The sequence below is a fragment of the Thermobia domestica genome, chromosome 4 (genome assembly GCF_964235325.1).
Source record: "Thermobia domestica chromosome 4, izTheDome1.hap1.1, whole genome shotgun sequence".
Classification (NCBI taxonomy): domain Eukaryota; kingdom Metazoa; phylum Arthropoda; class Insecta; order Zygentoma; family Lepismatidae; genus Thermobia; species Thermobia domestica.
This window is the reverse complement of record NC_137457.1, coordinates 281,998,111-282,015,611: the sequence shown is the minus strand read 5'-3', so window position 1 is coordinate 282,015,611 and position 17,501 is coordinate 281,998,111. Positions and strand designations below refer to the sequence as shown.

The following is a 17,501-nucleotide window of genomic DNA, read 5'->3' as shown; positions in this document are numbered from 1 at the left end:
ATGTAATAAGATTTAAACCCTTGTATTTTATCGCAACTTCTCAACTATAATTTTGAAACAGAACTATGTGAAATCACCTCTTGATTTGAAACCCGTTAGACGCAGCACACATGCGAGTGAAGACAAGGGTGTGAAGAATTTGTGACAAGGACTGTATTGAAGAGGATTAACGCATGGAAGTGCGGAGAATGATGTGTATTAAACACCTGAAAGAACTTATTATATTACAAAACCTGTTTTAGAATATTATGTTACGGAGCGTTCATGTCAAGGAAATTTTCTTTGTAATTCTAATTTAAATTATATGTACGTTAATACGCCACACTACATTAAAAAATCAACAATTTTTTGTTTTGGTATGTATTCCATACATTTTGTAACTTTGTTTAAAGAATTAAAGTCTTTGTGAAGTCATTGTTCAATACTTCGTATCTTTAGTGTCAAAACATACTAAATCCTCAAATATTGTTTTTAAAACATGCTAAACGCCAAGTTTGTTGCCAAAACATGCTATGCGTCAATTAACCGTTTCATTACCACAAATTCTAGATCTTTGACAGCTTTAAAATTTTGCCAGCATAATCCTCTTTCTAGAGTTTTCTTGAATCATTGCGATAATGCTTCAATGTAAAAAGATATAGTTTTTGCCCTTTCTGAAATCTTCTGCCAAAGGGATTTAGCATGTTTTGGAAATACACACCTCAATTATGTTTCACACCTTACCAGCTTACGCAAGGATTCTACAACTGCTTCATGCTTGAGGTACAGTAAATTATTTCCCTTACCTTACTTTCATCTCTTGGATCTATTCCATTAATGAATTTAGAGTGTCTCATCTATTACCATCCCCAATTTTATTTATATAATTGCAGTATTAGTTTGATCCCAGACTAAATTCCCTTGTAATGCTGAGCACCACGCCTAGATTCACTTAGAAGCTTTCCCCCTCAAATTCAGTACTGCTAAGGTAGTAAAAAAATGTATAATATGAATTATTAACGAGAAAAATTATTAGCGCTAAAAAATTATTTTTTCTCGAATGTTTCAAAAACTAACTACAAGAATTTACTCCCAACCATATTATTCTGTTCAGTTCGAGCGGCATATCCATTAATACGAGGGTCATCTAGAAAATAACTACCGTTTAATTATACAAAATGAAAAAAAAACATAATATTTACTGGAGAAAACAATTCTATTAAATATCTCAAGCTTCCCTCACAATAATCACCACAATTTAAACATTAGCTTCAGAATTCCCGTGTTATACTGTTCTGCCACCAATTCATTCAGCCAGGTGGTCACAGTATTCAGACAAAAGACCGCGCATTTCGTCCGCGCAGTTCACTCTTTCTCTTTTCACGCTCAACTGGCTTCCAGAACAGCTGGGCTCATAATGCTGTGAGTAGAGGTTTCAAGTAGTCGTTCTTGTGCAGTTGCCCTTGGTCAAAATGAACTGCGTGATTAAAAATGACCGAAAGAAATATGAGAAAAAAGTGTGAATGTGAAATGCTCGAGAATGAACAAGCACGAGGAAACTCGATATGGACGCCTATCATTCATCACAGAGGACCTGAAGACTGCAGGGAACAACACAATCTTTCAAGACAGGGGCGTAACTCTCGACGAATTGCACATTATGTTTCCAGAAATTATTCATTCTTTTCTTAGTAAAATTGTGTCTCGGCTACAACAAAATTTGTGCACGATCGGCTTTGCGGCAACTATGTGACAAACACAAAACTCACAGAATGGGTTCAGCGTTGTTATTCTTGACACGATATCACAAAAAGGGAGACGCCTTTCATGATCGTATTGTTACTAGTGATAAGACCTCTCACATCACCCTAAGCGCCAATCACTTAAGTGGTATCTTCCCTCATCAGCCAAAATCCAAAGAAAATTTAAACATACTTTCTTAACACAAAAGGTCATGCCAATTGTCTTTTGGGATCTTAAAGGAATGCTTTTGATCGATTTTATGTCAAAGGCACTACCATCAATGCAAGTTGTTATTGTGAGACTGTAAGAAAACTACAGCGAGGCATCCAAGACAAGCGAGGATTGCTTTCTGGAGGAATCCTGTGATGTGATGCTTTCTGGAGACTATATACTAACCGCTCACTTACAATTTGACCTCGGCCTCTTTGTACGTGTCCTTATCGATAGGAAAACATATTTCAGGTTACATAGATTTTCTAGTCTGCCAGATAATAACTAGGTTTAGAGTTCTGGCAAATAATAACTTTGCACACAGGAAACATTACTGCTGAAACAAGTAAAATATACGTATATTCTTAGTTATTACAATATTTTTGAAAGATTTACATCTTAAGCTGCATAAGAAAATTCTATATATTACATAAATTACAAATCCTTATCAATTTAGTGGAAACACTTAAGTTATCTGGGTTGTCAACGGTCAGGCGACGACCGCAGAGTCAAACTGTTGGTGTTGGTGCGTTAGGGTTTACTCCGTACTACATAGGTAACGAGTAGTAGAACAGTAATCTGAGGTGAGCTCTGCATATGGTGATAGTGTAATATTGGCAACCTATCTGATTTCAAATGAAGGCAAATTGTTGGCGTTCTGTTATGTAGTGCCAGTGTGAGCGTGATGTAAGGCGAAAGTATCAAGTTTTTTGGGTGTGTCGCGGTCTCCATATTTGTTAAGTGGAACCGTTTTCTGGAGAAAATTCTGTATGAAATATTCGGCCGAATATTAAAGTCGATTTTCTCTCACGACCGTCGCCTCACGGCGGTCGAAGTGACGGATGACCTCAAACAACGTCTACCACAGCCTGCATAGATAATTACAATCCGCTGCTAGTTACATTACATGGGCATACAGGATTATGTTGCAAGGAAGAAATCACTGATAAATGACAATAACGTTTATCATAACGTCAATAATACCACCTACGTCAACACAGATTACTGATGAATGCAAACGTGTGATATGGTCGGATGAGTTATCATTTACATTATTTCAATCCATGGGTCATATTCAAATGTAACGTTCAAAGAAGTGTATGATCTCCAGTGCCTTTGCCTAACCAGGAACCACGACGCTCGCTCTGTGATGATGCAAGACAATATCCGGCTTTCTAATGGTTCCTGTCCTGACACTTCAGATTGCGTCACTGCCGCTGCTTATGTTAATTTTTTAGAAGACCATTTGCATTCTATGGTCCAGATGTTTCCGGAAAACGACACCATATTTGAGAATGTTAATATGATCATTCACATAGCTCGAGCTCTTGCGGTGTGGTTTGAGGAACATTGGGTTGACGTTGAAAACTTCTCTTGACTCCACCGATGCACGGACTTGAACATAACTGAACATCTTTGTTCCGTTCTGGACAAGCGAATCCGGCGGAATTTTTCGCCTCCACCTCTCTCACAAAAATGAGGACTGGTATAATGCTCCAACTACTACAATTCACAACCTCTATAACTCTATTCGACATCGAATCAGACCTGTTCTGCGTTCGATATTTAGTTCAACATTATATGGGCCTGGTAAGTTACACTTTATAGGTGTTTCGATTGAACTGATAAGTACAGGGTGATTAAAAAACGGGAAATTTTGAAAATGAAATACTTTCATGACAACAAATGTTTAAAAAATATGTTTATCTCATTTAATATTAAAAATAATGCCATTTTAGAATACATACAGTACAACTTATTTTTGAAGATGACATCTTGCATGTGAGCTCCTGTTCTATGCAAACATTCCTGCAGTATATTATTTACATTTTTCATGATTTTACGTAACATCTCAAATGGAATTTCTGCAATTGCTTCTCGGAGTTTGGTTTTCAATTACTGAATTGTAGCAGGTCAACTGAGGAACAGTTTGCTTATAAAATGACCCTACAAAAATATATCACAAGCTGAAAAACCAGGGGATATGGAAGGCCATTTAATGCCACCATTTTTCGAAATTACACGTTCTCCAAACAATTGGAGTACAGCAGCCATCGATATTCGTGTTGTGTGAGGTATTAATCTATTTTGTTGAAAACAAGCTGTGTCAATAATGGGTGGAAATCTCTGTAGTTGTAGCACAACGAAGATTTCAAGCATGACGGTCAATCCGTTGTCACTCAGCATATTTACAGTTGCATAGTTCAAGCGTTCGAAGAATATTAGTACAGGACTTGCAATGTCATTCATACAAGTTGCAGATCGTAAAGGAATTGAAACCAATAGTCATGTTATGTGACGACAATTTTGTGAATTAATGCTCCAAAAGATAAACGAGGACATTGTTCTTGTAAAACGCCTTGATCGCGAAAGCACGTTGCGCACCATCCCAAGCATTCATGGTAACTAAATGGCAGGGTTTCGTTGAGAGGCTGGCGTACTTATTCAGTGTTAGGAAACGCCCACTGTTGCGAACACAACTTTCAAAACTTCCCGTTTCTTTCAATCACCCTGTTTCTGTACATAAACACTTTAAAAGTACAATCGAACTAGTTATTTCTCTTTCATATCACTAAAAGTACAATCGAATTTGTTATTTCTCTTTTATATCACTCAAATAATACGAGATTCTCTGTAAGCATGCAGTGTGAATAGAAAATAGTTAGAAAGACAGTCAGAGCTAATGATCTGAAGATAATAAATATCGATGTCAAAGAGTACAATAACATATAATATTAACAAAAATATTGATTTATTGATCTCTCATTACATTTTAGGTAACTCCCTGAATGTTGAGAAAAATTACAACTAATGTCCTGAGCTGCACACTTTGTATACTCATACGTCGATTTGGGCAATCTTTTAAGAGAACCAAGTTAAATTCCAAACAGTTACTGGTTGGCACTAATATTCTCTTGGTAACAGGAATTGCACTTTCATACTTAGTATTGCAGAATGTATTTCAACATAAGGCGGGATATGTTATGAGTTCTTATGCTTCTTTGAATACTACTGTACAACCAACAGTCACTGGCATGCATGAATCTACTAACGCCACTGTACGTTCAACGCTAAATACAATAGAGGAATCAACGTGTAGTGATCGTGCGACTGGTAGAGGTCCACATCAACTGGTAGTTTCTTTTTGTTACTATGGACCTCATAATAACACTAGAGGATATTTCACGGTAAGTTCACTACAGTTTCTCTTTACGTTTAAATATACTGTAAGGTATAAGCTTCCCCATCAGCTGCTTCCATAAGTATGATGTCCTTCCATCGCATCACAGGTTTAACGTTGAATTTTATTCGTTTGACGTAGAGTAATTGTCTGTTAATAATAGATAATGTTTAGTCTTGATTTCTTTAAATATCTTTGGAATGTTATATTGATGGGGGTCTGGTAAATTGTTTTACAATTTAAAAGATGAATACTGAATACTTACACTTGATGCAGAATACTTTCTCTATCTTTCTCTGAGATTTTTCTAAGATCACTTTCTCTTCTAGGGCATTGAGAAGAATGCCAAACTTTTGCCAAATTTCTACACAAATTGGACGATGCGTGTTTATCATAATATATCACAAATGGATCACATGTTGTCAAGAACTATTCAAAACTTGGAAATAAAATTCAGTTTTCTGGATTTCTGTAATATATCAAATCTACCAAGAGAAGGGAATATTTCAGGTAAGAATTTATAATAATAATAATAATAATAATATAATATAATAATAATAATAATAATAATAATAATAATAATTATTATTATTATTATCTAGAATATTAACTTATTACAATAATATGATCATCTATTTGAACCAATGCCTCAAAGTGACTAAATTAAAGGAATAAAATCATTAATGGTGAACAAGTTCTAAGATAGGTTGACCAAATTTGGAAAATCAAAAAATGACACACTCGAGAAACTGGCACATTTTGAAAGTTCACCTATGTGTAGTCTTTGCTATGTTGTTATTTATGTCAACGAGGAAGAAGTCTTTAGCTTTCGATTATTTAATCTTATTCTGATTTTAAATTTCTTTATTCTATTATCTTCGTACGTTTCATCAGGAGCCTGAATCGATTGTCTCTTGTATTCATATTTTGTAATGACTGGTACAAGAGTGGGCGTTTTCTTGAAAAAAACTGTTGACGTTCATAAAAGAAATTATTGCTCACCCCTCTAAGTTCGACACCTGCGGTTCCTTCGAAAACTGTCCAAATTAGAGGGGTATTGAAGATAAAGGGGAAAAAGTTTGTATCATGACCATCTCACGTTACAAAATTTCCTACATTACTACAAGCATCAATAAGGTATATTTAAGCAGAACTGTACTTACACATCATGTTTATGTTAAATATTCGTTCAGCATCTTTATATAGAAACACATCTTGAACTGTGCAATGCAGTTTATAATGTACGTACTTACCTTAGCAGTTCAGTTAACACTTAACACTTGAACAGTAGCACACACAGTAATCAACACACACACACATGCAAAAAGAATCAGAAGAAAATACGTAACACCTAGTGTATGGCTTGTTTTCATAATTTCAGTTTTACGTGAAGAGGTCAGTTACGATGGCTAGTTTCCTCTTATGTAATTTATTTTTCATCCACACATTTTCAACTAATTTTCTCACACCAAATGTAGCTGCAATTAGCCCTGGTTCACTGTTTGGAAGAGCGGAAGTTTCAATTTTATCTAAACCTTTAATAGCTTTCTGGTGCATAAATTTTCCCCGAGAAGCTTTTAGACTTGCTTCTGCTTCATTCTCGTCTTTATCTTACTCGTCGTGACATTCTTCTTCTTCTTCTTCTTCTTCTTCTTATTATTATTATTATTATTTTGCGATGTTGAAAACATATATTTTATTACGTCATTTTCGGTGGAGATTTCATCTTCGTGATGAACAAGACCACCGGCAAAATGTGTAATTTTTTGTAGTGCAATATCGCGTACAAAATTCTCTCTAATATCTCTCAATTCATCTTCTACTTTATCCTCACTGGGATCTTGAATTTTCTTTCTCTTCTAAGATGACGAAAAAGGCATCATGTTTGAAGCTTTTCTGAATTGTTTGTCTTTCCAATCTCCATAAATCCAGTGTACTGCATCCAAAACTGTTACACTTTATGTAAAAAAAAAATACTCACGCTTTCAATGTTTTCTACTGATCTTATAAGAGCACGAAATATGTTTTTCCTGTAACAAAGTTTTACAATTTAAATAATAACTTTGTCCATAAGTTCCACTTCACTACGCAGATTCGGGTGAAAGAATTGTAACTTGACATTTGACAAGTTAAGATCTGTGTGACTTATCGCATTATCAATAAATAAGGGAATTGTACGATTTGCGCGTCTCAGTGGTAAGTTGATGTCTTTTAATCACTTCGAAAATATGTCTGAGTTCATCCAAGCTTTGGAATTAGAATGCCAATAAACCGGAAGATCACTACACCAACATTGTTTTTCTTAAAAGCACGAAGACTTGCTGCGTTTCCATTAACAATTGGTTTCAATTTTTCACAATTTGCATTGCAAAACCTTAATTCCTTCTTTCGATTTCCTTCCACCTGTACAACGGTCTGCTTTCTACACAAGAGATCCTGTAGGCAGTTACCGGTAAAAGAAACCGCTTTCGTTCGCGTTGAAAATGTTCTCATTTTCGTTCCCGTCCGTAAAAGTAGGACCTTTTTTTTTCTGATCTTCTGCAGCCTGAAAATCTGCAGCGGCGGACTGCTTACAAAGAACATTGAAACCTATGTTGTGATGTTTACGAAACCTATCTAACTATTCATTGCTAACTATGAAGTCACAAACATTTAAACTAACCGCAATTTATCTTTCACTTGCGCGAGGAAGACGAAAACATGATTACCATGTCATTCACTTCGTATGGTGCTTTACCTACCCTTTTCCTTCGAACGTTACAATTTTGTTCAAATGATTCTACAAAAACCTTTTGGTTTCTGTTAATGGTCCATATTGTCGATTTTGAAACCCGAAATTCATCTGGTACTTTCCTACAACTGTCACCATATATTACTTTTTTCTATTCTAATGTCAGTTCGTTCAACTTCCCCATATTCATTTTTATACAACTTCAAGTGTTCTGACGCCTATCACACCACAGACAAAATTGTAATGTTTAGTTTGCACAGACGGAGGAATGTATTGCTGGCCACTGTACCTGTCACCTTCCACCTCTTCTCCAAATTTCATTGTTTTCTCATGAAATAGATCATCTGTTCTCCCTCATCCATCGTCTGTTCTCGGAATTTCAGCAATCATATCTCTCAAATCATCAGATGATGACCTTTTGTCTATGGTTCTCTCATTCTTCTTTACTTGTGTGTTGTATCTTTTAAGTGTCCAACTTAATTTCAAATGTGTGTGTCCAAGATGCAAGATGGAGGGGTGTCCAGGTTACAAGGGTTTCCAATACACAGAAATCAATAGGAGCTTTTTTGGATCCGAACAAAAATTGTCCAAGTTCGAGAGGTGTCCAAGATAAAGCGGGTTTCACTGTACTATATAGCTACGAGACAAAACAGAATGTATTTTTAAAAATAACTGTGCATTTTGCACCCCGTTAGCATTTTCTCTGGGAACACCGTACGATTATCTGATAAAGAGGGCTGATCAGGTTAAAAATAGGACGTCTGATCACCAGCATCGTTTACGTTATAGAATACATTTAAACTACTAATCATAATTTGATTATACGTAATACGAAAACAGTGAATTGCTATTAGTAAGATACTTAGTACGCCAGTGGTGGAAAGTTGGATTTGGGTTTGAATGTAACATTGTTCAAGAAAGCGTGGGATAGTTATTGTCCCTCTAAATTGGGGTCAAAAACATAGTGTATATAAGTAACAACAATCACGATCACGATTATGTATATGACGTTTTCATCTTCTTTAGTTGTTCGCTTAAATCTACTATGGAGAAATGGAAATTTGTGTTTACCTTTATTTAAAAAATCTCATTAAGTAGAAATCTTTTGAAGGTGCATTTTTTCGACGCAATCTTTCAAACTCCACAGCCGATGAGAACAACTCTTCCACCACTGAAAAGTTCATTTCTTCCTTATGGTTACAGATTAACCACGTATTCCTCAGTTGCATGGAACTAACCAATAATATAATCAGGAATGTTAGGAAACAAGGCATAGAAAAACGGAGCATTGCACGGAAATACTACCAGGGTAAGTCAAATAAATTTAGAGAAGTGATAACGAACAAGGAAGTATGATGATCGTGAAAATATCAAGCTGTAAATTTCAACGAATTTTGACATTTGAAGGTCGTTACATGACAAAAGAGTTATTTTTGGATATTTATTCGTTCATTCATCCTAATTACACTCATCTGCAAGTCATACACTTCAAAGTATTCGAACCAGAATTTTAAACTCGCGGTTTTTACAAGAATCCTGGACTGAAAAAATGTCATTAAATTGCCAAACATCAATGTAAAATCCTGTATTTTGTAAGTTGAAAAACATTTCCTTAGATTAAATTACAAAATTTGTAGATGTTATTACAGATTTACAATAAATTTATAAGAAAATATATTATTTTTATTGACAAAAATGTAATTTTACACCATTTCATACTAGTAATTTTACTATATAGGTGTAAAATGATTTACATAGAGGAGTGGTAAACAGATTGCCACTGTTTCTTGTAAATTTAACTATTAAATTTTTTACAGTGTGTAAGGGAGAATTTTCGCATGTTCTTCCCACAACTAAATACAGTATCCGAGGAAAAAGTGGCCATATTTTCGAAAATCATAGTGTGGGTTGATTCTAAGCATATACATGAACATGGGTCCGATTTGGATCGATAACTGGGAATAAACTGAAATAAAAATGAAGTAGAAAAAGTAACACATAACACGTAGTGAAAAGATAGATTGGGAGACACTTTTGTAAGTAAATAGAGAAGGAGGGTTTGATACTACGTAACTGTTATTGCATTTATTTGTGGTCTAGCAGTAATTATTACACCATAATTAGGTATGAAATTTAAGCAAGTAAACAATGGTCTAAAGTAAAATGTTAACACTTGGTGATCAGTACTGACATGATTGGTTGTAAGGAGGTGAAAAGCAGTCAGAAGATCTTATCTTGTGTTGCTCTATGAAGCTTCCGATTATGTTCACGGATTAACTCAATAGCATTCACAATGTCGACTTGCACTTCTTTCTTTGTACTTATTCTTTTCTTGTAAACCCCCTCCTGTTTAATCCGCCCCCTAAACAGAAATCAAGGAGGACGAGGGAAGAAGAGCGAAATGGCCAAGTAACCGAACTGCTACGACCAATCCATCGATTAGAGTAGGCGGCACTCAGGTGTTCAATGATCAACCGAGTGACATGAGCTGGTGCTTCATATGTTGCAAGATGAGATGTCCCATCTTGTGTGCTAGGGAATATCATCTAACTAAACCATCAAATAATTTTGTAACAGATGAAGGAAGTGCTGTGCTTTTAAGTGTTTATGAAGGGTAAGAGGGCCAACACTGCCGCACTACACGTTTAAGAAATGCACCAGTTGGTGATGACGTGGATATCAATTTTCCGCTAAACTCGGATATGTGCAGTACTCAGACGTGTTGCTATTCATCTCGTTCCTGTGGTAGGACTTCGTTGCACCAGAACAATTAGTTTCTTCTATTCTTTCACATTGCTTGGTTTCATGTTCGGATGTATCTTCAGCACTGGAAACTGCTCCATGCTCTCTTAATACAGGAAATATATTAGTAAAATTTGCCTTATTTAGTGTCCTACGTAATGAAAACGTCCTTTGTGACTTCAACAGCCACGTGGTCACTTCCATTACAAAACCCGTACAGAAATGCCATATCCAAATACGTTGAATAAGTAGTCTACGATAACTGTGTGTGAAAAGCTTCGGAAACAACCCAGATAACAGCAGCTCACAAATGTACACGTTTTCCAGATGTACACGCTCTTCAGCTATAATGCTTCGATATGTAACTGTCACGTATGCTGCCTCCTATTGACAAACTTGAAACCTTGATATGAAACCAGTGTTTCTTTCAGGCATGTTTTGGGGACTGAAACTTCGGAGCTCTAAGAATTCTCTCCCCCGGAGAAGACTATAAAAAGTCTAGAATATAATAATAAATAAAATATTACCGTCTGAAAATAATATGTGTCCCTCCGAATCGGAGCCATATTTGGGTTTTTTGGGAGCTCTAAGCTATTGAAGGTAATGGGGCCTTTATGTGTCCAGACGACTGTAGGCAGAAGCAGACTGGCAAAAGGGGACCCCATTACTTACATCATAAGGGCCTATACAACACGAAGGAGTGTTGCTGTATATAGATTTTATTTGTATTTACTGATTTTCTTATATTTTGGAAATCTACACATTATTTTCCTTTAGATCTTTGGGTCCTTAAGTTATAGCTTGTTTAGCTTATACGTAAATCCGGCACTGTTCCAAATACAAAATGTGCTCCCCTGATACATTTTCACTGAAAGAAACACTGTATGAAAAAATTCTAATCGACAATCATTATAACAGTATGAGACTGAAAAAAAGCTATACCGCAATTGTTAGGAAACGTCCCGAGTCCTGACCGTGTTGACAATTAGCTTAAGTATGCTGCTAGTGTTATTACCAGATCTAATTAATTTACTTATACTTTTCTCTCAGGTAGCCAGGAAACCATATGGCGATTCCTTCCATTAGCAGACCCACTTGTGGACGTATTTGTTAGCAGAGATCTCGACAGCCGGTTTTCTAACAGGGAATTAGCTGCAGTCAAAGAGTGGCTGGAATCCCATCTTACATTTCATATTATGAGGGATCATCCTGTTCACACTAACAAAATTCTCGGTAATTCAGAAATAAGTAATCAACATTAAAATAGTGAATTATTTAAGTTAGTGCCAATTTTAATTGAGGTATTCTTCTGACAAAGGGCCGATAGTTAAAACAATGGTATTAATTAACACGTAATTAAAAGTTTGCAGCAGTTTTGTTTAATAGACTTGAGGGGTTACATAGAATCCCATCGATATATATATATATCGCAATGACTTTATAGGTAGAGACTAATTGACGGTCTGGGCGAGTATTTCCATTCAGCAATTTTATTAAAATATTCTAATTACAAATGTTCATGATAACAAATATAAATAGTGTATTTTCCTTAATGACCAGATGAAGGAACATCGATGTTTTGCCGGGTGCCCCTTACGCTCATGGTAGCATCCAGAACACTGGCAGTTTATGGTGAGATTGTGGATAACCTTTCAGCTAACGGCAGCCTCGCAAGGTTTCAGTTGGAGATGGGATCCCCAGTCCAGTGCGACATAGGGTAGGAAAGCTGTACTCCTAGTCCAATGCGACCTCAGAGCAGATGATGAGGCACAAATAAATTATTAGAAATAAGGAAAGGAGAATCATAATTTTCAGTTTCATAATTTGGAAAAAATTTGGCTAAAAAAGTTACAAAGATCGTGAATTTTTGTCACTCTGTATAATGTTTGTCAGAATATGATTTTATGAACATCCTCTATAGGAAATAAAAGTGACTTAATAAGCAACATGTACTTCCGACCTTGCATGGATTAATGACTTTTGAAATTAAAAGAAAGAGGAAGAAAGTTGAGTTTGCATTTTGCGAGTAGAACGGAAATACTGATGTAGTGAAGTTAAATAACAGAAGAGTTTATAATTGAAATAAAGAATTGTGATATTTTGTCAGTGCATCTTTTCTTTTTTTTCGTTTCTCCTGTTGTTGGTCCCTCTTCTGTTCCCAGTGAGTACTTGGAATTTTGTTATATTCTTCTTCTTATATTTGTGCCACTATCTTCCTAATTTTGTATACCCTCAGTTTAGTCCTCGTAGAATGGCTTCAAGCGGTCCACCGCGATTTCTTGTATTCTGTTCCGAAATTTAGGAGGTAATTCCACACGATATAAATTTGGATTAAGCTTCTCTAAGATTCTTCCTGGTCCTTCGTAATATATTTGTTAAAATGCTCAGGTAAACCGATCTTTCTTGTAGGGTAATACATTAAAACAAGGTCCCCTGGATTATAAGATGTCTGTTTGTAGCGTTTGTCATAGAACTTCTTTTGTTTAAGATATGCCTGTTCCAGGTTATTTTGCACTCTCTCCCAGATGGCTGGTAATTTATCTCTGTCAACTTGTATGTGTTGTTTAAATTCGAGCGTACATTCTGCCGGGATCCTAGGTACGTATCCAAATAATAAGAAACTTGCTGAGTATTTGGTCCCGCATTGTATTCAATTATTAATGCCAAAAATAATGTGTAGTAGTCATTTTTAAAAAATCTTGTACAAAAAATTGAGACAATTCTATATAATTTTATTGGCTTGCTCTACCAATCCTATCGAATCATGGTTATATGCTGGCGGGTATTTATAGATGGAATCGAATTTCTGCGATAAGTGTTGCGAACGAGACGCTCCAGGCACTGGATGTTGATCCCAATGCAGCGTTGTAAATGCTCCAATTTGAGAATATGATATGATATTCTAAAAATTTCTCTATATTTTCAGCATTTATTATGTCTACTATCTTTGCAATAACATAACTTGTAGGTAATTTTGTTGCTACTAATATGTATTTATTTTGTCCCTCTTTGTTTGGGCCAGGGGAGCGGTGGCTCAATGGTTGAGCGTTCACCTCCGGTGCTTGGGGTCGCTGGTTCGATCCCAGCTTGCGCCGTGTGGACTTTGCGGTGGACAAACACCGTGCTCGTGGGTTTTCTCGTGGTTCTCCCATTTCCTCCCACTTTGTTCATTCCACCATTTCACTCATCTTTCATCATCACCTTCTCCTTTAGTCTAACCGTGGGACGCAAAACTTAAAGATTTCATTTCATTTCGTTTGGGAATGGCCCCAGTTCATCATATACCAATCTCCTACAGGATGATATATTTGTTCAGCCGGTTTTTTTTTGTGGTAGCTTCTTTACTCTTTGACAGTTCTCACACGTGCATATTTTGTGAGTGAGTTTCTAGATGTGGCATATAATTTTTCTTTATGGCGGTTTTAGAAGATTTTGAGAAACCAAAATATGGTTTGGTTTCTTAGCGGTGGAACGCTATGAAAGACAAGTTGGCTAATGATTTGGGTATGCATAGAAGATAATAATCCTTAATATGAATGGTTTGGTTTCCTATATAATATGCCGTTTCTAAGAAAAAAATCGTCTGATTCGTTCCCCTCTCAAACAGAGATGATGTCCTTGTAATTGTCGTCCTTAGCTTGCTATTTAGCGATGTTTGGTAGAAGGATTCAATTTTCTATTTCCATAGTATTAACTTGAAGTTTATCCGATATAAAGGCATGATAATCTTCGCTATTTTCATTGGACCCAGGTAAATATAGTATATTGAAATCATAATCGGCTAAGAATAGTTTGTATATGGTATAATTCCGGACTTTATCAGGTTGTGTGTTCATCGTTGCTATGCATTTTGTGTCTACGTAGGATAGGCAGTAAATAATCTTACTACAGTTATTCGGACTGATAGCAGTGTTCAACAAATTTTGATCAAAAGTATGTAAATTCTTTGAAATTGCGATTTTTACATTTATTTAAGCATAATATGAAAGGAAATGATAATAGAAAACATTTCTTAGCTCAGGTTGTGAAAAAAACGCCCTCTTTAACCCTGGCATCACTTAATAGAGGAAATTGTCCTCTTAGGTACTTATAGGCCTCATCCTCTTGGTTCATGCTCTTAACAAAACTTTTCATAAGACCTAATTTAATATGTAGAGGGGGAAGCAAAATTCGGTTACCATCTACCAGTGGTTCATGCTGCACATTTTTCACTCCCGGCTGAAGAGTTTCTCTGGTACTCCAATCACTTTTGCGGTAATGAGATCCACGATCTCTACTGTCCCATTCACATATAAAGTAACAGTACTTTGTATACCCTAACTGCATACCTAGCAACAGTGCTATTACTTTAAGGTCACCACAAATGAGCCACTGAAAATCGTAATATTTAATGGCTTGAAGTAAACCTTTCAAGTTTCCATAAGATTCCTTCATATGAACTGCGTAACCTACAGGAATTGAAGGAAGTTCATTTCCAATATGTTTCCTTTAAACTCACCTTGGACGAATCTATAAAGAGCCTCCACTCCGTAGGTTCGTAATTAATTTTAAGTGCCCTCATGAGACCATTTACATCTGTACATGCCACAAGTGTGTCTTCCATAGTAAAAAATGAAGTGAACATCTTCTCTATTGCGATACACTGAAATCTTTATTTTTTCCTGCAATAAATTCCATTGCTTTAAGCGTGACGCTAAAATTTCGGCTTTGCTTTTCGAGAGGTTCAAGTCTCTGATTAGATCACTTAGTTTCTCTTGAGTAAGTCTATGTGGTTCACATGGAGGTTCTTCTACAACATACGTAGGGTCCTTCGAAGTACTTGATTCAGGAGCTTCAACTTCTTGATCATCATCAGAAAAAAGATCCTATTCTTTAGGTGGGTCAGGAACAGGTAGTCCTTCTCCATGTGGAACAGGGCGCATTGCAGAAGGAATGTTAGGATAGATCAAGGCCCGCTTCTTCTTCGTGGAAATTCCCTTCTTGACGGAAGGAACCATACAAAAATAACAGTCTCTGATGTGGTCACTTGGCTCCCTCCAAATCATGGGTACTGCAAAAGGCATTGAGCGACCCTTCCCATTAATCCAATTTCTTAGATTGCTGGCACAAGTGTTACACACAATGTGGGGTACCCAAGATTTATCTTGGTCTGCAATTTTACAACCAAAGTAATATTGATAGGCTTTTCTTATTAGTGGTGCTATAGTCTGCTTTTGTGAGGAAAATGTCACTTCCCCACACACGTAGCAGAAGCTATCCGCACTGTTTACACAATTTCGCGGCATTTTTGTTTATTGAAATCCTCAAAATGTCACTTGAAATAGTTCCGACAACTATTTAAAAATATATATTCGAAATACCAGTATTTTTGCGTACTTGTAGTTGTATTTTTATGTCCTGCACTACACAAACGTCACATCCAAAACGCTGATAACTGCACTAAACCTGTCTTTTCTAACAGTAGCAGAACACTACTGAGATAAGGAACACAATGAAACCAAGCATTCATATAGTTTCTCCAGTGTTGCCAGATCAGTGTAACATTTTACCCCAAACGAAGCGAATATATTTGTTTTTAAAGCGTTATTATTAGACATGCCTGTAAAACGAAAAGTAGAGCTAATATTCGAAAATAACTTTCAAATTTGTGATCAGCACCACAAAATCAATAAGAATTAGCTGATTTTGTTCAATTTACATTTTCGTTGTTGAATAGTGTAATCAGAAGACTGTGCGTGCGGAGCCTCTATATCTTTCAAAAGCATGAGTACAGGTGGAGACAGTTGCTTTTTCCTATGCTTCTGTGCCATGGGTTCGCGAAGCGTCGAGATTTTGGGATCACTTGTGACCAGAAGTCGCAGAAATACATCCCGCAACGTGTCCCCTCGTGTGCACTTACGAGAATGATGTTCCCTTTACTGTTTGATATGCTTGTTTCGGGGCTCCAGGGCCTCTTCGGACATCTGGGCAATCGGTAATATGCAACGAACGATAATTGCAGATCCATGAATAAGAACTTTATGAACTGAAGTGGGCATGTAGAACCACGAATAGTGTTGAAGGTACAGTCCCAGTATATCATTTGACCAAGCATCAAATTTACGTGGATCTATCTCCAGCCCACAAGATAAGGCGTGAAGCAACACAACACACTTCTCGATAAGATCCCGGTTCAGACCTGTTATGAATGCAACCTTATCGGGATGTTGAAGGAAACGACGGATGGTGTTTCCGTCATTTGAAGTACCGCTTCCGCGTTGCCTTGGTTCGTCGATGATCAACCCTAGCAAGGCCTTCATGGCCTTTTGCATGTCGGCTTGCTCCTTCTTCATGATCGGTTTGTGTTCTTTACGAATTTGCCATCTTCGGAGATCCAAGCGGTATGTAACATGAAGCAGCCACTCCATAAAACGGATCCATGTTTGAAGAGGAGACAGTCCAAAACCAAGATTGTCATGTTTTACTGTCTTAGGGTCATTGCGCCACACAAATAGTAGGTCTGTGCTTATTTTGTGTGCGTAATCGCGTTACAGACTTTGCAGTCAACCATTGTGAAATGCAGGCTGTGTGTGATCTCAAATACCTTTCTTGCGATGGTGATTTGGCTAGGCGTCAGTTCTCGTATTTGTCCCTGCATACATTCAAATTCTTTTCGTATCAGATCACTTGTTTCCTTCGTAAACTGCAACCTTATGGGCCGGCATAATATCGGGGATGATGGCCGATGGCTCTGCCACACTACGACTCGTAATCCCTTCCTTTCGTAGAACAGTTGAATTGGTACAATTGACGTGAACACAATGTCAGTGTCTGTAAAGCCCTCCTCTTGTGCTACTTGTTTGTATTCAGCGTGTCCAGTAGTACAATACCATCCCCATTTGGTGATGAGCTGAAGTGACATACTATATTTTGCTG

General features: G+C 36.7%; 1 protein-coding gene across 3 annotated transcripts in view; it reads left to right on the top strand.

The window, feature by feature from the left end:
* Positions 1-17,501, top strand: part of LOC145683526 (uncharacterized) — a 70,786-nt gene that overhangs the window by 22,694 nt on the left and 30,591 nt on the right. For all 3 annotated transcript variants that reach the window (XM_081754870.1, XM_081754868.1, XM_081754869.1), the window contains exons 2-4: positions 4,710-5,120; positions 5,443-5,623; positions 11,637-11,819. In XM_081754870.1, the coding sequence (XP_081610996.1) occupies positions 4,722-5,120; positions 5,443-5,623; positions 11,637-11,819 (763 nt within the window). In that variant the 5' untranslated portion in view covers positions 4,710-4,721. The remainder of the gene's footprint in view (positions 1-4,709; positions 5,121-5,442; positions 5,624-11,636; positions 11,820-17,501) is intronic.